We start from the raw sequence: 20,824 nt of genomic DNA on the forward strand, positions 1-20,824 counted from the left end.
TGCTTTTAAAAAGTTTTTAAAAGGTTCCCAGGCTCGCGTGCCACAGCTGATTCTCCCCCTCACTGTTCTACTTACCTTCCCAAGCCTCCTTTTGGTGCGTACTGTGCATGTGCGCACACAGCGTGTTTTTGGTGCACACTGCACATGCACAGCCAGCAAACCGGTAGCAAACCAGTTCAGATTTCACCACTGGTCACAATGCACAAAAGTTTGAATGGCTACCCTTGTAAAAAAACTTCCATAATAACACCCAAAACTGGACAATGTAGACCAGGGGTGTTAAACTCAAGGCCCGTAGGATGAATTTGGCCCATGATGTGATTGGATCCAGACCTTGCGGCTATCCTGGAAACGGTAAGGGGCTGGCCCGCATCACTTTGGCCAGAGCCACCCAATCCCAGCATGTGCACGTGCATACCGAAGGCAGTGAGCGCACATGCACACAGGCCAGGCCCACACCAGCCCAGCAGGCACACATGCACAGGAGGATGTCACTATCATCACGACACCTGTGCTGAACTCCATTAACCTACATACCTCGCTATACCAGTGGGACTGCAGACTAAAAATCTCCCCCTACCATTCCTAGCCTGTGCAATTCACCAGGCTCTGTAACAGCACCGCTGGACTTCAATGACAAAGGACACCTGGTTTTCCGTCTTTTCTTCACTCTAAAGGTGGGCTCATTCCAGCTGAACAGAGCCAGGCCAGGTCACATATGCCACTGACAGATTATAAACTCAAACATTTTCCAAACATTCTGTGACGTAGTAGCAGACATTTTCATTTGCAGCAATGGAACAATGAGTAGGAAAACCTTCTGTGCTCATTTACAATTGCAAACTTATTATGAAAAGAAAGAAAAATTGTTAGCAATCATACTATGGTGTGCTTTTCAAATTTTACCCTAGGAACATATGATGTGATCTACAGATTACCGTGGTCATAGAATTGAAGGGCACAGATTAAAGCAAACTGCTGGAATTAGGAAATAAATTACATAAACCTTGGCTCTTAATTTTATTGAGAGATGAGAAAATGAAAGAAGCAGACATTTTACACGAGAGAGGTGGTATTCAGCAGGTTCTGACCAGTTCTGGAGAACCGATAGCTGAAATTTTGAGTAGTTCAGAGAACCGGTAAATACCACCTCTGACTAGCCCCGCCCCCATCTATTCTCTGCCTTCCAACTCCCAGCTGTTCAGGAAGAAATGGGGATTCCTCCTGGAGTGGGGTGGGAATGGAGATTTTACAGTATCCTTCCCCTGCCACGCCCACCAAGCCACGCCCACCAAGCCATGCCATGCCCACAAAGCCACGCTCACAGAACCAGTAGTAAAAAAAATGGATCCTGCCACTGTTATAAGACCACCATATATGAAAGTGAAGGGAAATAATAATGATATAATAAATAATAATAGAATATAATATACTGGAGTACTAGAATTAGTAGAAACTTATTATTCTGTAAACATTTGTTTCCTGTAACACATATATACTATATTATGCCTTTGTATTTGTATTTCCTGTAACTAACTTTCTGTCAGCATTCCAGAAAACCCCCTCCTGTAGAAAAGACTCCAAAGCAAACATCTTTCAAAGTTCTTTTACTAGCATAGGTAAACTGGCACAGTTGGATGAAAACCGAATCTGGGGATCCGGGTTTTTTCCTCAGTAAGGCAAACTCCAAAATCCCCACCCTCTTGACCCCTCTGCCGATCACATGCTCCAATCTCCAACTATCCCATCTCGAGACATCACTCCAGCCACTCCTTCTCCAGATGTAGGCTCAGCCTGACCTTGACCGGCAGGAAGAATGTTATTATGTCTAATAACCCCTTCAACCAACACCCACCCCTACTTTCTCACACATTGGAAAGTGGCAGCGCCGAAGCCTTCGGCCTATATGGCTTCCAAAGCTGACACTTTCTGTAACACACATATGCTGTATTAGGCCTCTGTAAAGTATCTGGTATCAGTCAAACATATGCTCCTGTTATCAATCTGAATCCCCCATCCATCATATTCTTGTTTTCCTGTATCATCTGGAGCCTGGCACCTATCTCGGATTAGAGCTGAATACATCATCAGGGTTCACATAGTGGACACAGTTCACACCTCAGCTCTAATTTACACTTTTGATCTATGTTGATAGGCATCCAGTTCTGTTCCCTGAAACACCAGGGGGCCTAGTGGCAAATGGGGGGGGGGGAGAACAAAGGAATACTCAAGGATGAGTTTAAGATTAATTGGGAGGCATCTATCTTTTGCAGGACTATGAGGAATATGCAAACCTAAATTAGGAGGCCGGAATTAGGGACCAAGCTGATGTTCCTAAGAGTATAAAAAGGATGCCATACTTTCTCTAAGGCATGACCTTCCTTACATGTCTCTTTTTTATATGTTCAGAATAGTTTACCCAGCCTTTACTTTGATCAAATTAAACACTGGTTCTTCTCAAGCCTCGGCTTAAATTCTTCTATTTGGCTCAATGTTGGCTTAAGCGTATCGCCGGACCTTACAAAAGTTTGAATGACTCCCTTTATTAAAAAGGTTCAAAAAATATATATTTGATTTTAAGACTCTGCTTGCCAGACAGAGGTCGAGAACAAAAAAAGAGGACATCTCTTTTTGTTTGACATCAGAGTTTACAGACATGGAAGGGTTATCATGAACTGGACTCTGCCTTAATATTGCAGTTACTAATGCTGCTACTTGTTGCAACCCTAGCTTCTGTCTCAACAAAAATGAGAAGAATTGCTTACGTTTGGGGGGAGGAGAAAGAATTGAAGCATTAAAAACCAGTTTAGCAAAACTCTGATAGAAGTTCTGTGCAACTGTAGCCCTAAACACATTTCTATAAGTTTGTTTTGTTTTGTTTTGTTTTTTGACCATTCTAAGTCATTTGCTGAATCTGAAGGATAGCATGAAGCTGCTCACCACCTTTCTCCTTGTGGGCCTTCTAGCTCTTTGGATGGGATTCCCCTCCACAACTGGGAGCCACCTCCCAACAGCTAAAAGTAGCTGTTTGGTGAAGAGAGATGATGGAGGAAAAAGAACGAAGCCTCACTGAGTTTTATGCCTTCATCTTTACCTTTAAATTGTCTCTTTGATGTAGCGGATTGAATATTAATTTATATAGCTTTTACTACTATTATTATCAGGGAAAATATGATAACATATGTTAAACTGTAATGCAGTTTCAGAAATACAAAGGTTTAAATTTTATTGGAGATGCTCTTCATACAATTTACTGTAGTGTTGATATTATTAAACCAATCTGTGGACCTTCAGAGTTTTATACTGTATGGCTGTATGTATGTATGTGTGTGTGTGTGTGTGTGTGTGTGTGTGTGTGTGTGTGTGTGTGTGTCTTATTGAGGGAAAATGGCGATTATATTTGAAAAGAAAGGTTGCCATCTTTTATATATAGGGAGATATTAGCTGCATCTCTAGATGGCAACCTTTTCAACTATGATCTCCATTTTCTCCCAATAAGTTGAAGGTGCACATTTCCAATCAATCTATATTAATTTTGTAACACTTGAAAAGAAATAAGAATGATAAAGAACTCTAAAGTTGAAATTGATTACTTAACCAACGCCACAAAAGTATTTTGACACTTTTTGTTAACCTATAACATATTGCAGGCCTTTGAGGTTGGAGAAAATTACAATTCATTCTAATAAGGTTTAAATGAAATATGCAGTTGGAAGCCTGAAAAAATTAGTGGATTGAACTGTCCTTTGAAATAAAGGTAGAATTAGGAATCCTACTAAGAATATGTTGAGCAATATCTCTGGGGAAATTTCCTGTTACTTCTTATCAACTTTACAAACTATTCCTCCAAGCATTGAATCTTTCTCTGTGTATATAATAAGCTTGCAATAGTTATCATATATTGAAATAGTCTTCCATGACTTTTTTTCAATTGTTCTGGCTTCAATTAGGAAGGAAGAATTGTTCAGAATTTCCCTTCTAAGAGGTGTAAGTCTAGCAGCAGATTGAAATCCTTTCTGAGGTAGTTCTGAAAGTGTGGGATGCAGATGCTAATTAAGTCATCTCTTCATTAACCATGGTGGCACAATGTTTTGAATGCAATACTGTAGGTTACGTATGCTGACTGCCAGCTGCCTGCAATCTGGCAGTTCAAATCTCACCAGTCTAAAGGTTGACTCAGCCTTCCATCCTTCCAAGGTTCGTAAAAGGAAGACCCAGATCATTGGGGGCAATATGCTGACTCCGTAAACCTCTTAAGAGAGGGCTGTAAAACACTGTAAAGCTGTATATAAGTCTAAGTGCTATTGCTATTGCTATTAGTCTCCTAGAAAATGAGTTTCATCATGAGATTTTCCTTTGGTAATAATTTTAAGGTTGAAAATGATGAGGATTTTTTTTTCCTGCTAATTACAGGTACATATATACACCCACCCCCAACACACACATAGCAGTAGCACTTAGACTTATATACTGCTTCAAAGTGCTTTACAACCTTCTCTAAGTTGCTTATAGAGTAAACATCAAGAAAGAGTATGAAAAGCTGGAAAAGTACCAGGGCCAGAAAGAGGGGAGAGGATGTGGAAAGTAAAAGCTAAAGTGGTCAATGGAAGTTGATGCAATGGTGATAGAAGTATTGTTGCAGGATGTAAGCTGTTCCAAATGAAACTGCCTTTCGAAATTGACTGATGATGAATTAATAATATATACTGTAAATTACGGTAATAATATAATGTAATGTAATAATTCTACAATATTTTTCCCGTTTCCCCTCTGCCATTACCAATAGGTCGAGTTAAACAGAAGCCAGGGGTGTGTCCAATCGATCTCTGTATATGCATTGGTCCTCAGGCTAATGAGTGCGAGACAGATTATGGTTGTGAAAAAAGAAAGAAATGTTGTTACTCTTGTTGTGCAATGCGCTGTGTGGACCCAAAATAAGAAGCTCCGGGATTCAGGTAGTACTTTCTTCTCAAGGGTGTTCTGGGTTCCATATTATCATAGTCTTGATGAAAAAGAAAATATCCTCCATGCTCCCTTCTCTTTAGCCCTGTAGCCGAATCTTCTCCCCAATCTTTCCTTTCTTTCTTTCTTGGGTGAATACAGGTATTGCTTTTACTCCACCTGCCTTTGATTCCTTTGATTCAGCTTAGCTACCAGAAACGTGGAAACACATACAAACCTAATTTGCTGGCATTGTTGCACTTCATCAGTCTTCCTGTAGCAGCTGGTCCTTACCACTTATTTTAAGTTCTTCAGCCATCCATTGACAACTAGGGTTCCTCCAACCTAGGTTGACAGACGTCTTTCTTTATTATATCATTTGGCTGCTTCCTTGATGTTGTCTCCCAGCAAAATGTTTCTTCTTGAACTAGTTTGGTAAACATAGATGCTTGCTTAGCTACTTTTGTATTATTAAGTTTAACATTTAATTTGTAATCAATTTACAGGCTTTCCCATTGATGAAAATGGTTTGGCAACTCTGTGTAAAACTCGAACAATTTTACAGCATCTTATGATCCCTTCAACAGCCTCAGAAGTGTTTCTTGATCAAGAGATGAAAACAGCAAGATATTTGCTACACTGTTTTACTCCTGATTATTTCAGAGAACTTTTCCTTCTTCCTTTCTTTCCTCCTTTCCTTCCTTCCTTCCTTAATAATAATAATAACAACAACAACAACAACAACAGAGTTGGAAGGGACCTTAGAGGTCTTCTAGTCCAACCCCCTGCCCTGGCAGGAAACAGCAAGGTATTTGCTTTTAATCCTGATTATTTCAGAGAACTTTTCCTTCTTTCTGTCTTCCCTTCTCCCTCCCTCCATCCCTCCCTCCCTCCCTCCCTCCCTTCCTTCCTTCCTGTGGGTAAAACTTATTATAATCATTATGAAATATGAAAAATAAAGGAAGATGATTCATTGTAATGGAAATTATTGTTTATCATAAATAAAATTAGCATCTCAAATTTCCATTTTCAGTTCTTTATTTATCTACAGAATGTGTTTTAGTAATCTCTAGTAGACAAAATTTAATTCCAATATTTTCCCTAAGAAGACAACCTATCCATGGCAGAATAGATCCCACTAAACTATGATTTGGTCTCATATTTTGGTATCACCAAGAAGAAAAGATTAAGAGCTTGAAAAATACTTTAAAATGTCACATTGTTAACAGAAGCCCTGAAGTTTAACATTGCTATTGTTTAACCTGTTAACTATTCTTCCTTCATATGTATAATGTATGACAGGTCAAATTGAGTTTCAATAGATATAGAATTTTATAATATTATTGTTGCAGTATGTCTGTCATTGTTCAGCTGGGGGGATAATATGTAGTTTTGTTTTTTGTCATTTTAATTCACATTTTTAATGCTTTGTTTTGTCTTTATAAATGGTTTTTTCAATTTTGGATTTTAATCTTTTAAATAAAATTAAAATTAAAAAGCTTACATTTTAAATAAGACACCTACAATATCGTGACCTCAAATAGTAATTTTCATAGCAGCCTAGAACCATTTAGGATCGATAGTATCGAAAGTCTCCAAGAGATCTAATAAAGACAAGGAAAGCTGCACTCCAAGCATCTAAGTTACAACTTTGATCAGTGATCCATCACTGATTTAAGTGATGCATCATCTTTGCATCACCATTGCATCACCGCGTACTGGCTTGCATGCTGGAAACCATCCCATGAAGTATGCGTGGCCCCACTGACCTTTGCACACGCAGGTGTGCCAATACCTGGAAGAGTGGCGGTCCGTCGCGCATGCGCGAGCTGGCACCCAAACACCTGGATACCAGTATGGATGCGCGCCTGACAAAGAGCTGGCCATCACACATGCGCACGATGTCAACCCAGATGTTCTGGTGCCGGCCTGCACATGTGCAATGGAAGGCCCCTCTTCTGGGTTTTGCCGCTCCCATGCTTGCGATGGCCAGCTGACCAGTGCGTGTGTGATCCCAGGAACGTGGAATAGGAGCCAGTGAGCCGCACATTCTTTGTGGGATGGTTTCATGTGCTGCTTCTGGCACGCATGCCATAGGTTCACTGGTGCTGACTTAGATAATTCTCAAGAGCAACCATATGTGCTTTCACCCCTTGATTCAGTTTGAACTATGATTGGAAAGACTGTAACTCATTCACTTCCCTCCTCCTTTCAATCTGTTCTTCCCCAGTTAATCCTGTTCCTCTTCAAATCACACTTATTTTCCAAACTGCATGTCACCTCCTATTGCCCTCTTCAGGTATAGGAAAATTTGTTTATATACTTTGGAAATATTTAATGCAACCAAGATTTTCCCATTTTGTTGTTTGCAAAAGTTCTAATACATGTGGGAGTTTCTAGACTGGAAAAGGTGATGCAACTGATTCATATGACAAGTTTGTGACAGGCTACTCCCCTTAACAATAAAAGTAGTAGCACTGAATCATTTTCTGCTACCGGTATATTAAAAAAAATAAACTTGATTGACTACTTATTTGTCAGAGGAATGTTTTATTAATTCCAAAAGTTGTGACCCCTACTCCTTCAGCCCTGAAAAGAATATTTCATTCTTTCCATCATGCAGGGTTGATAATGGATCATATATTTTCACAAGCCTACATACAACAATTTTGACTCACTTGATGAAGTATATTCTTCTGTGAACAAAACGTATTTTACTGAGGTTAAGAAGCAATGTGATTTTCCTTGACCAGGTGCTTCAAATCAACTTGAAATCTCCTTTGGAGTTAGATAAATTATTGTGTGTGTCAAAGAAAATTGCACAGGTAGAATCAAATTAGTCTAAAGCAGTGTTTCTCAAACCTGGCTACTTTAAGCCATATGGACTTTAACTCCCAGAATTTGAGATTTATGAGAATTGAAGTTCACATGTTTTAAAGTTGCAAAGTCTGAAAAATACTGGTGTAAAGCAAAACAATCAGCATCTTAGCTTTGCTTTAGAAATAGGGAGATTGGGTTATTTCATGAAACATCTTCAAGGAGGTGTTAAAACGATCACATTTAATCTTATTCTACAGCATTCTCAGCACTTCTTCACCCTGTTTTAAGCTCATTGGGTGATGGAAAGAATGGAAAAACTCAATGGAATTATTTTCCATTGGATTACAGTGACATTGGGCTTGAGCATAATGGCATATGTTTGGCCATTCTAGGTGGTGTCTCAGTGCTTATAGAACACCATGTATTATTGTATTAAAAATTAGACGATACTAAATGAGTAAAAGATAAGTTCAGCTATAGCTGGTCTTGGAAACAAGCATTCACCTTGTAATAGTTCTAGAAAATGTAACAATCTTTGGGAGATGTTTTCATACATTATTACTCCATCCCATCACAAGCATGATTTAATAATAATGCAAAAATTATTTTAAATAGAATGGCTACTATTTGCTTGCATGTTGTGAATTCCCCTAGAGGTGTTCTAGCTGGAGCTGTGGTGACACCACAATTCAAAGGCCTTGTCCAGCCCACTACAGTCATGATATGACATGCAAAATCACGCTTTCTATTTGTGAAACTAAACATCATAATAATATAAGACAGCTAACAAGCATTCTGCTTAGCTTGGCTCTTGGTCATTTGCTGAGAAAGAAAGACTGTCCTTTTCCATTGTCGCTTCCATTTGAGAAAGGGAAAGAAAGAGAAGACTTGTATGTCCCATTTGTTCAGTAACTGCATTAAGGATAAGAAAGATGTTGCCCACCAAATATCGACACTGATCTTCCAGAACTGGAAAACCAAAAGTTATGTCAGATGTTCTCAATCTGCGGGTGCTTTAATTTGCTGGAATTGTTTTTTCCATGAAGAAGAGAATAATACAAAACTGCCAGCTTTTGCAAAATACTCCAGACACAGATTTACTAGGCCTAACTTTATTGCATTAAAGTTACATTAACAGAATCTTGCAAGTGTGAAAATACATCGCTTCCTCCCTTCGCCTTTAGAGTTCAGGAAACTAAGGTGAGTCCTCTCTGAGATAATTTGCCACACTTCCATACTGGCTGCAGGTTTGACACTTTTCTAATCTGTGACTCTCTCGTCTGTCTCCCAAGGTGATTCTTACATACCATTTCCAAAAAAAAGAAAAAAAGAAAATATGTGCAAATGTTTTTTTTTTTAATTTTTGTGCAAAGAGATGCACCATTTACTCTCAAATAGCTTTAGCTGGCCTTTGAAACTATAAGCATTAAACCTTATATACATCAGCAACATTTTTTTAAAAAAAAAAGTCTGAAACATTGCAAGGAATAGGTAAATAGATAACATTTGTGCCCACTCCCAAGTTACAATAACAGACAACACTCAGTTCAATCTGTTATGTAATCTTGGGAGTTGAAGTCCAGATCTTAAAGGTACCAAGATTTTTTTTAAATAAACTCTTTTACACACCAATATGAATACTTAAACTGAATTTCAAAAGTCATCAGTAATCAGATCAGCAAATCTATTTCTACATAGGGATGATATGACAGCTCCAAGAAGTGGCATTCGTGATCAGTGTTTCCACTTTCTAGTTCAGCTTTGGTTCTTGATATAGATGAAAGTGTTGTCAAAAAGAATATATTTCATTCCATCAAGACCTTAACACTGAAGTGTTAATACCACTTTATAATGCCTTGGTAAGGCCACATTTGGAATACTGCATTTAGTTTTGATTGCCACAATATAAAAAAGATGTGGATACTCTAGAAAGAGTGCAGAGAAGAGCAGCAAAGATGATTAGGGAACTGGTTAAAAAACAATCAGGTTAAAAAAAAAGAAAAGAAATATAATATAGTCACAATCCAAAAAACCACCATTATGTCATCATCATTATAACATCTGGTACTAACCAGGCAATAATTTCTCAGGAGCACTTCCATTCTATCTGGCTGGTTGGGCCAAAAAGACCCAACCAGTCTGAACACCAACAGCAATGGAACTCCCCTTATCTCTGGGTAGGTTTTTCCAAAGAAGTGGGGCCAGCACTAAGGAATCTCACTCTCAGGATTCTTAATGATGACAAGCCCCTGGGGCCAGGAATTCCAATATTAATATTAGAATTGCTGTCACACTATAAACCTGAGAAAGGCTGGCTCTTCCAAAATAGGCATATTTCCCAAATTCTAAAGTTCAGCACTTAAAATTTATTTATTATTACTGTGTTTCCCCAAAAAGAAGACCTCCCAAAAATAATTTCCCCCCCCCAAAAAATAAGCTCTTCCCAAAAATATTTAAACGCATGCACAGCTGGTCTGGTTAAAGTTAGGGAGACAAAGCTAGAAATCAGGTAAGATGGCAAGAAGAGCCCTTGCTCCAAGCGCTTATTTTGAGGTTCAAAAAAATATAAGATAGGGTCTTATTTTTGGGGAAACACAGTATTTATTTAAATCATTTATATAGCACATTCTGGAGAGAGAGAAGTTTGCTGCGGAGGGCTTCAGCATGAATCTGAAAGTTTGAAATACTAAACATCTGGTCCCTGCAACATTATCCTGGGATAATATTTGCCTTCATTTGTCAATTATATAGCTGCCCATCTTTCAGCCAACTCTGGAAGGCTCCCAATCAACAATTAAATCAGCAACAATCCCCTCTAGTTCATATTTGGGCTTCACAACTTGTTATGACTATGTCTTATGCTGCTGTGCATAAGAATCAGTCAGGCATCAATCTTCTCATAATCTGCTGCATCCTAAAGAAACCACAGGAAATTCAACTTGTTGATTCTATTGTATGATTGTATGAATGGTTCATCTTACATTGCTGAGTATTAAGGCTCTGTTATTCTGGTAAACTCCTGCCAGATTTTTTTACTACTTCCTCCAGGAATTTCCCTCCTCCTTTTCCTGCGGTATGAAGTTCAAGATTGGGATACCAAGTGATAGTTGTCATTCTCCAGTGCCTCTTTACCACATCCTGTTTGTCTTCCGCAAAATATTCTATGTATTCCTGTTGTTCCACATATGTTCTGTGTCATTTTCAGAAACCCAGAAATAGTTTTCTTCTGTGTATCTGCTTTTTTCACCAAAATAAAATGATAATTATAGTTCTGTTTTTTTCCAAATTGGCAATGAATTAAAGAAAAGTTTATGTTATAATCTTTCTTCCCTTTATATGTTCATATGGTACACCTCTATTTTGACCAGAATATCTAAATAACTGAAAACCTATATTTGTCTTGGATCATTTTTTTGCTGCTGGTTATATTGCCTATGAAATCTGGGAAATGACAATAGTCACAAATCTGATCCAAAGCTAGTTGGGAAACCTACGGTTTATCCTCCATTTATTCCATTATCCATGGTGGTAGAAAAAAGGCATACATGGATAATGCTGAACAATGGAATTAAATGTGCAAGATGCACTGGCTAGCTATGAGGATGTGAAAAGCTAATTATTACTTAAATGGGAGAAGACAATCATGATCACCTGATCCAGTCCTACCAATATAAATAACAGCCTATCTCTGTTTTAGGCATCAACATCTGGTACAGTACCATGAAGACATTTGGTATCTTCCTTCTTATAGGCTTTCTTGTCCTTTGGTCAGATATATCATCTGCATCTGGAACAAGGATTTTCATAGGTAAGTATTGTGAGTATTGTGTTTGTTTCAATTAAAGATGTAGACATTTTATTCTAATATGGTGAGTAGTCAATATATAGCTTATGTAAAACAGTAGATGGCCTATAGAGGAAAAATATCAATCCATTATGCTAAGGTCTGGAATCATGGTGATGTGTTTTGGAAGATAGAAGCAAGAAGATTACTACAAAATGTGGCCTGCTAGCATCCCTTTTGTGGCTTCAGATTCACACCAGTTGATAAGCCCATATGTCTCAGACTTGTCAGCTTTGGAAGCCATATTAGGCCAGAAGCTTCCATGCTGCCACTTTCCCATGTGTGGGAAAGTAGGAGGGGGATTTAGTAGAGGGGTTGTCTTTAGACATAAGCATTCTTCCTGTCGATCAAGGTCAGGCCGATCCTGCATCTGGAGAAGGAGTGGTCGGAGTACTGTCTTGAGATGGGATGGTTGGCAATTGAAGCATGTGATCAACTGCGGAGTCAGGGGATGGTTTGGCAGTTTTGATTTACTGAGGGAAAACCCGGACCTCTCAGATTCGGGTTTTCCCAGATGTGCCAGTTTACCTATTCTAGTAAATAAAACTTTGAAAAATGCTTGCTTTGGAGTTTTTACTTGGAGTGGAGGGTTTTTTCTGGAACGCTGACACTAATTTTGTATTTTGAGGCATTTCAAATATGTTTGAAATTTCAAACATTTCAAAATAGTTGAATTAAGGTTTTTATATGCTGAAAAAATGCATTTAACCACCAGAAACTCCTGAATTCCACTGCCAAAATGTGCCACCTCATGCCCGCTGTGACCCGCAATTTGACAGGAATTAAATTCCCTTTATTTAGTATAATTTGATGGATTAGGGAACAGCAGTGGATGGGTGGAGTATGTTATTAGAAGTTTAATTATTCTGAGTTCAAGGTAATTAAAAAAAATAAAAATAAAGTAGCATAGTTTCTATTCTGTAACCACACTCTGGGGAGGCTTGACAAGGATTAACTTTTCTCCAGTTTAGGTTTTAGGGAGGAACAAAACAACGGAAGTGCTAGAATGGCCCAGTCTGATAGTCTGGGAATTATAATTTAGCGTACAAAATAACATTATCTTCATTATGAAATTGGCATTCAACATGAATGTATGTTCCACTGATGAGGTTTTTTGGGACTCCAATTAGAGCCCAAAATAATTTGCCCTTCAGATTGAGGGTTTGTGGTTTATGTGAGGAAAGCTTCAAGATGGAATACTTCTGGCACAGGTTTTAGCACTCAATGTAACTTCGAGAAGCAATAACATGTAAGCTTGTCTTCAATATTACATCTTTTTTCCCCCTGTACTGTATTGTAGAGAAACCAGGATTCTGTCCATTTATTCGTGAAAAATGTCGGATGCTCAATCCACCCAATGACTGTGATTATGACTTCCAATGCAGTGGCAACCTGAAGTGTTGTGAAGGGATATGTGGGAGGGAATGTCTTCCACCAGTATATGGTATAGTATGCACTGAGATTATGGTATTATAAAATATGGGACAGACAAAATTTTGCCAATGATTCTAGGATTGACCTATACATGAAAGACATACATTATTCCTACAAAGAAAAATAAGCCTGAAAATAGATAGTAGTGCAGCTCCAAAATGCACAAACAATTCTGACTGGAGTAGAAGAGACATAATGGTATACAATGCTGTATAACTATTGGTAGAGAAGAGTCCTTTTTATTAGCTTTACCAGTTGTGGTATTCAGCCGGTACCATCCGGTTTGGGAAAACCGGTAGCTGTAGCTGCGGGAGGCTGCCCCCCCTCCCGGACATCATCATTTTTGACTATCTGTGCATGTGCAGAAGGCCCTGTGCATGCACGGAGGTCACATTTGCAAACCGGTAACGTACTGTTACCATAAGTGAATACGATAGGTGAATACCACCCCTAAGCTTTACACAATGACAACAAGACATGCTGTTTGAACATCATAGTTCTAAAGTCTGTCATGGGCATCATAGTTTATGGCCTATCAGGCATTCTGATTTGTGTGGCTTTTTCTTTACCTAGATCCAGTAATGCTTCTTGTGAATTCTGCATTAATTCCATGAGCCTAAATAGCCGGTATGCACATAATCACTCAAGGAAGTTTGGGAGTACGTGTTAATCTTTGCCTTATGACTGTATTGACAAATGAGTAATTCACATTCATATTATTGTTATAATCTTGATCAGCAGAGTCACGGTTATTGATTAAGATGCAATGCTGCAAAAACGAAGCCATCGATATATTTCTAATTAAGAAATACATTTTAAAGTATTTACAACCTGTCTTTTCATTTTGATAAGGGGCCATGAGATTGCTTACATTTAAAATTGAGTATTAAATAAGTGCAGTAAAATCTTAGAGCCCTAAAACATTAGTATAAGAGTCAGGACTATGAAATTTAACATGGACAATATATCTGATAGAAAAAAAATGTGGTCCCAAAGCTTTTTTGGTAATAATGAGCCATTTGAATTGTTCCTTTGAATGAATTTGAAGGTTGGGCCAATCATGTTTTAGAGTGATATGATTTCAAATGTTACTACACCTAAAGATGTATAATTAATTCTTACATTCAGGGAAGGACACATATTTAAGGCTAATGTCAGCTTGGCTACTACCAACTAAATACAAAAAGAAGTATCCCAGTATTAACCTGACTTCGTCTTAGCTTTTCCTTACAGGGCAATTCATTATAGTTCATTGATCTTGTATATTAGGAACACTGGTGGTGCAGTGATTAGAATGTAATATTGCAGGCTAACTCTGTCCACCATCTGGATTTTGATCCTGAGGGGGCTTGAGTTTGACTCAGCCTTCCACCCTTCTGAGGTCGGTAAAACAGTGACCCAAATTGTTGGGGTCAATATGCTGACATTGTAAACTGCTCAGAGAGTGTTGTAAAGCACTATGGAGCAGTACATAAATCTAAGTGCTATTGCTATTATGTTGCAATATATTCCAGATGCTTTTGCAATAAGCATAATCCAGCTATGAACCCAAATGAGTTATTATTTAAAAATTTCATTTATGCTTTTGCGGTTTTCTAGCTTCTCGGGTTACAGCTTACAGAACTGTAAGATGTTACAGGAATAATCCATTTTTTATGTACTGGGACTGCTAAAATCAATAATACAATCTTATCTGAGCATTGGATTCACTAGAAAACTTATGGAACCATGGTAAGTGGCTATGTGGAGTGGGTCTTTTCAGTAGTAGACTCACAACCTTGTACAGTTTTGTTTCCTTTGAGTTTGTGTAATACCTTTGTTATGTTCAAGAGGTGCATGCATCTAGTGGAGCTTGGATAAATTCAAAAAGGATAAGAAGCAATGAACTGCTTGGTATTTGGATGGAATACTTACTTACTTACTTACTTACTTACTTACTTACTTACTTATTTACTTATTTTCAAGATTTGTAAGGCCACCCAGCTTAAACAATGGGATTCTGGGTAGTGTACAGTATAAAAAACAAACTATAAAGAAAAAAGAAAAAATTCACCATACAATAAATACAAAATGTAAAGCATAAAATGGCAACCAACAAATAAAGGGAATTCTCACTCAAATGGCCCCTAATGCTTGGGGGAAGAGCAGGGGCAACCACCGAAAAGTTATATCTCCTAAGTCCCATAAATTTACACGTTTTAAAAGAGGCAACCTGACACTCCTCCCTGTGGACAATTTTTGCTATTGAATGTTACAGATTAGAAATAAAACCATACCTTTCAGACAGAGTTTGCAAACTGCATAACCCACCCTATCAATTTAGACTAGTTTCCAACCTATATTTCTGGAGTTATAATGATAGCCTTTAATTCAACAGATGCCTTGTTTTTTTTCCTTTTAGGATAATGACCTGCTACTCCAAAGGATACCTGTCATCAACAGTGCTTCACCCACGGACGTTCTCGCAGTGAAGAGTCAACAGCCAAACACCCATCTCATCTGCAGAAGGAAAATCCATTTCCCTGATTTGTTGATTGGCATCTTCAAAAGACAGCCAACATGTTGTAGTGCTTAAAGTGGTGGACTAGTGATGTTTACTTAATGCTAACAGGCTAATCTACTTCAAAAGGCTGTTGCAAAGAAAGAAATGATAATGTACATGTATGTATGTATACACACACATGCACTTGCATACCCCTATATATATTTGAACTACCTTTGAACTACCAGAGGAACAGTGAGATAGAAATGAAATAAACATCTATGCACGCGCACACATCCACCATGAATATATTCATTGACCCATATCCATTACAAACCACAAGAATTTAAAATACGAGGCAAAATAAAACAACAGTATGAAAAATTACCAATAAAAGCATCTTGTATATTTTTTAAAATATTAAAACAGCATTAAATATCACTGGAAAGTTACAACAAGGAGATTCATCTATTACAGTAGTCAAAAGTGCCAGAAAAAGGGGGTTTTATCTTAAGAGTGGAAAAACATTACAGAAGGCAGTGATAATAATGGAAAAGATCTAATAACCTGGCCATGGCTCTATGTTCTTCCTTGGTGACCAAGGTAACAAGCATGTCAATAGAGAGATAAATGCTCAGATCAACTTGTCCTAAACTGATCTGGGCTGTATATGTTAAAGAAGCTAATGGGTCTTTGCAGGGATCACTTCATTTAGATTCATTAGAATCAGCCTAGGTGACCTCCATGATTTATAGATACACAATGATCAATAACTGTCCAAAATATTCTTTTGCTTTTTATCCCAAACTTCTGGGTCTATCAAGATGGAGTTATTGACCAATAAAGTTCTCTTTAACCAATTCTCTACTAGAAATAAAATGATTACCGACTAGTGTATGTGCATGCAAAGCAGTGTTTTTCAAACTTGGCAACTTTAAATTGTGTGGACTTCAACTCCCAGAATTCTGACGAGCTGCCATAAATTATGACATGGGAAAAGTTCCCAGTTCAAACACTCCCAGAGAAAAAGAAGCTAAACTGGCATTGTCAGTGCTGCCAACTGACAGAGATAGTTTGGAATGAGATGTAAATGAAGGATGACTCTAATACACATGCATATATTCAGGCATATGAAGTTTATTGCATCAACAAATGTGACATTTAAAAGAAGTTAGAGTCACACAACTGTTAGAGTTCATGTCTATAAAAGAGAGCCCAAGAAATCATTATCTCATATCAGATAGGTGGCATAACCAACCTCCTGAGGTTAGAAAAACAGATCCCAGAACAGTGAGGATGCTGGTTTTAAAGCAACACCATGAAAATCAAGATTGTGCCAAGCAATTAACCCAGCAAAAAGCAACACTGTAAAAGACTTGGGGCTTCAATGGAGCTGTTTTGTCTGTTTTGTACCCTATGACTATCATTAAGTGTTGCAAGTGTTGTACTTTGATGAACGTATCTTTTCTTTTATGTACACTGAGAGCATATGCACCGAGACAAATTCCTTGTGTGTCCAATCACACTTGACCAATAAAAAATTCTATTCTATTCTATTCTATTCTATTCTATTTTGAGATAGACAGTTGGTCAAATCTGAATCACAAGAGCCTGGTGAATGAAAGGAAGAATGAGATGAGGGCAAAGAACATTCTTTTCCAATAAAGCTTTGCAGCCTTTGGGTTATTGTGTGCTCATAACTTTTCTGAAAGATTCATGCTGGTGCTTGAGGGAAAACAAAGAAAGAAGCCTCATTGAACAGTGTGTGAGGTTAAGAGAAAGAAAGGAAAAATGTTTGACTATATAAGTGGACTCATAACTAGTCATAACATTTTGTAACCCTATGCCAATTTAGTTGCTGCTTACAATGAAATTAAGCTTGACTTTAATAATACTTCATAAGACAACTATGCTGGTGTAGGATTGATTCTGCTCTCTAAATCATTTTATTTGACTCTAATGATTCTTCCTTGCTTGTTGAAACACTAAATATATGAGTTCTTCTTTATCCTCTCTAGAAAAAAAATATTGCTGATTAAGTTTGAGTTGCAGTGTTTTCAAAAACACCTAGCAGGATTATTAAGCATTCATTTAAATATTATTATGCCTTTTAAAAGCAGGAAGTGATCATTAGATAAACTTTGACAGTATTATTCAAGAGCTTTAGTCTCATTATAAATGTCCTGTTACTAACCTCATGGAACTTCAGGTTGAAAGGCTTATGATCTTATCTTCATACCTGATGAAGCAGGCAGTAAATATGGGAGGGAATAAACTATTGCTCTCTGGTAAACATAGTTTTTAGGCAGAGATGTGGAACCAATAACATTACACCTAACTATGTGTAACTATGATCAGAACAAGTATAAAGAAGAACAATAAGTGGTTAGATACAAAGACGAGGACATTTGAAAATGCTTAAAGGAATGTCACATACGTAGAAGATCAAGACTGTTTTCTGTTACTTTACAGTAGTTTTGGTTATGTGCCATCAAGTGATTTTCAACTCCTAATGACCATATATCTATATTTTTTTGATGATTATCTATTACTAATCTCTTCATTCAGATCTTCCCAACAGTGCCTCCATTGCCACTGTAATTGCTGTTCGTTGTTGCTGGTCATCCTCTTCTTCTCTTTCCTTCCATCTTTCCTGACATTGGAGCATTTTCCAGAGTGCTAGATCTTCTATAATTCATCCAAATGAGCCTGGTCATCTGAGCCTCGAATGAGAACTCTGGGTTGATTTAGTCAATGATCATTTGCTTGTTTTCTTGGCTGTCCATGATATTCTCAGGAATCTTCTCAAATCCAAAGACCAAAAGCATCAATACCCTATCTTGTATCAACAGTAGAGACCTTCAAATTTCTAGGTTCTACCATATCACAAGATCTAAAATGAACAGCTAACAACAAAAACATCATCAAAAAAGCACAACAACGAATGTTCTTTCTGCACCAACTCAGAAAGCTCAAACTGCCCAAGGAGCTGCTGATCCAGTTCTACAGATGAATTACTGTGTCTGTCATCTGCACCTCTATAACTGTCTGGTTTGGTTCTGCAACCCAACAAGACAGATACAGACTTCAGAGGATAATTAGAACTGCAGAAAAAACAATTGCTAACAACCTGCCTTCCATTGAGGACCTGTATACTGCACGAGTCAAAAAGAGGGCTGTGAAAATATTTACAGACCCCTCACATCCTGGACATAAACTGTTTCAACTCCTACTCTCAAAACAACACTATAGAGCACTGCACACCAGAACAACTAGACACAAGAACAGTTTTTCCCCAAACGCCATCACTCTGCTAAACAAATAATTCCCTCAACACTGTCAAACTACTTACTAAGTCTGCACTACTATTAATCTTCTCATCGTTCTCACCACCCATCTCCTTCCCCTTATGACTGTATGACTCTAACTTTGTTGCTTGTATCCTTATGATTTATACTGATATTGTTTCCTGACTGCTTATTTGTAACCTATGACTATCATTAAGTGTTGTACCTTATGATTCTTGATGAACATATGTTTTCTTTTATGTACGCTGAGAACATATGCACCAAGACAAATTCCTTGTGTGTCCAATCACACTTGGCCAATAAAAAATTCTATTCTATTCTATTAAAGTCCAACTTTCATTTCCATAGAGTATCACAAGGAATGCATGATTTGCCTGATTCTGAACTTTGTAGGTATAGACCTATCATGGAATTTAACTATTTTTTCTCAAGGCCTTCATGACTGCTTTATTGAGTACTAATCTATGTTTCTATGCTTATTTCTTAACTGCACATGGTTGATCTTCAAAGATAGAACCAATGTAAAACATCATTTTAAGTCATAGAAAAGCAAATTCTGCTTAATCATCAAGAAAATTTCTAACAAATTACAAATGGAGAAGCTAGATAAGTTCAAGGAAAGGTTGGGTAGCCAATAATTTAAATTGAATTATTGTACTAACTAAGGAGTTAAATTATTCTGGTTTTTTGAAGGGCCTGTTTTTAGCTAGTATTATTATTTTAAGTATTTTGTTTGTCAAGAAAGAGGACAAAAATTATTTTGGATTACTGTGTTGGACTGTAGATTGTACTCAGCAGTCTAGAAAGCTCTTTCCAATTCTTTGATTCTGACTCTGTTAAAGTATAAATAATGCAAACAAATAAAATTCATTGTAGCCACATAGCTAAAGTAATTTTTCTACCAAACGAATTAGCATATGCTTAGTTTTGTTCATTTGAAAAAAACTTTTCTATCCAGTTTATTTATCTACATGCTACACAATCTTAATAGGATAGTGTACTTTAGAAAAAATGTTAGAACAAATCTTAAAATTAATGAATAAAATAAATGAAACACATAGCCATATGAAAATCATTCTTTTTCATGCATATATTTGATGTTCTGATTTTACAAGGTTCTGACGTATGTTGAAGAATAAGCCAAGGTCTTTCTACAGGAGATACTATCATCTATGCTATTCTTGGTCTAACTTAGAATGACCACTAATTGCTGAGTCACTTTGACAATGCAGTGATTGTCAAAGGCCAGGTATCTAAAAAGCAGTTGATTCCTGTTCTCAAACCCATAATTAACACTACTTAATAAAAGGGTACCCTTCATATTTTGGACTGATATATGTCATAGGTCAGATATCAATTCTTCAAAAATAAATGGGATATAGGTGAAGTAAAAATAAGCGTTTGAAGGATGTCTTTGCGACAAAGATGAAGTATGATTCTTTCCTTTTATGAATCAATCCCTCCCCTTTAGAAACTTAAATATAAACCTGGTTTAGTTTTAAACATTTGGACCTAGTCTCTGAATACATCATGAAGATCACATGCGTTTTTCTCCTTGTGGGATGCCTGACCCTTTGTACACAGTTACCCTCTGCTTCTAGCATTCCTCCAAAAGGTAAGTTCTAAAGAAACTAACTTTAGTTATTGGTTTTCTACTTCACTTCTTAACAAAGTTCTAATAGGGAGTATTTGGTTTCAGTCAGTCTATGATGCCCTTCTCTAAGATGTCCCTTTCTACATCCCATTTTATCCAAAATTTCATTGTCATTGATATGTTTGGATTCTTTTTGGAGTATCCTTTGCTCAGTTAGCACCTTTTCTAAATATCTTTTCTGGTTAGGGAACATTTTTAAGGGTTAGGTTAAAAGAACACAGTCTCCCATAGCAAGCATAAACAATCTAGAAATTATTTATTCTGCCTGGGATAGAGTTGCCAGGTAGCTGAACAGGCAAAGGAGGACATGAGCAATTGAAAAGGACACACTAATTATTTAA

At 37.4% G+C, this 20,824-nt stretch overlaps 1 protein-coding gene across 1 annotated transcript; it reads left to right on the forward strand.

Annotated features, from left to right (window-relative positions):
* The first annotated feature begins 299 nt into the window (after positions 1-299).
* On the forward strand, positions 300-16,226 carry LOC131195072 (supwaprin-a-like). Its single transcript, XM_058176698.1, has 4 exons — positions 300-354; positions 11,459-11,569; positions 12,906-13,049; positions 15,441-16,226. Exons 1-4 carry the CDS (start codon positions 300-302, stop codon positions 15,443-15,445), a joined length of 315 nt encoding a protein of 104 aa, XP_058032681.1. The 3' UTR covers positions 15,446-16,226.
* The last annotated feature ends 4,598 nt before the right edge of the window (positions 16,227-20,824 follow it).

This window comes from Ahaetulla prasina, chromosome 3 (genome assembly GCF_028640845.1).
Source record: "Ahaetulla prasina isolate Xishuangbanna chromosome 3, ASM2864084v1, whole genome shotgun sequence".
Taxonomy (NCBI): Eukaryota; Metazoa; Chordata; class Lepidosauria; order Squamata; family Colubridae; genus Ahaetulla; species Ahaetulla prasina.

Excerpts from the sequence above, each read along its gene's own strand:
- LOC131195072 (XM_058176698.1), top strand. The coding sequence starts at position 300 with ATGAATTTGGCCCATGATGTGATTGGATCCAGACCTTGCGGCTATCCT. Across the intron at positions 355-11,458 it reads TTGCGGCTATCCTGGAAACG|GCATCAACATCTGGTACAGT; the intron begins GTAAGGGGCTGG and ends TCTCTGTTTTAG. Across the intron at positions 11,570-12,905 it reads TGGAACAAGGATTTTCATAG|AGAAACCAGGATTCTGTCCA; the intron begins GTAAGTATTGTG and ends ACTGTATTGTAG.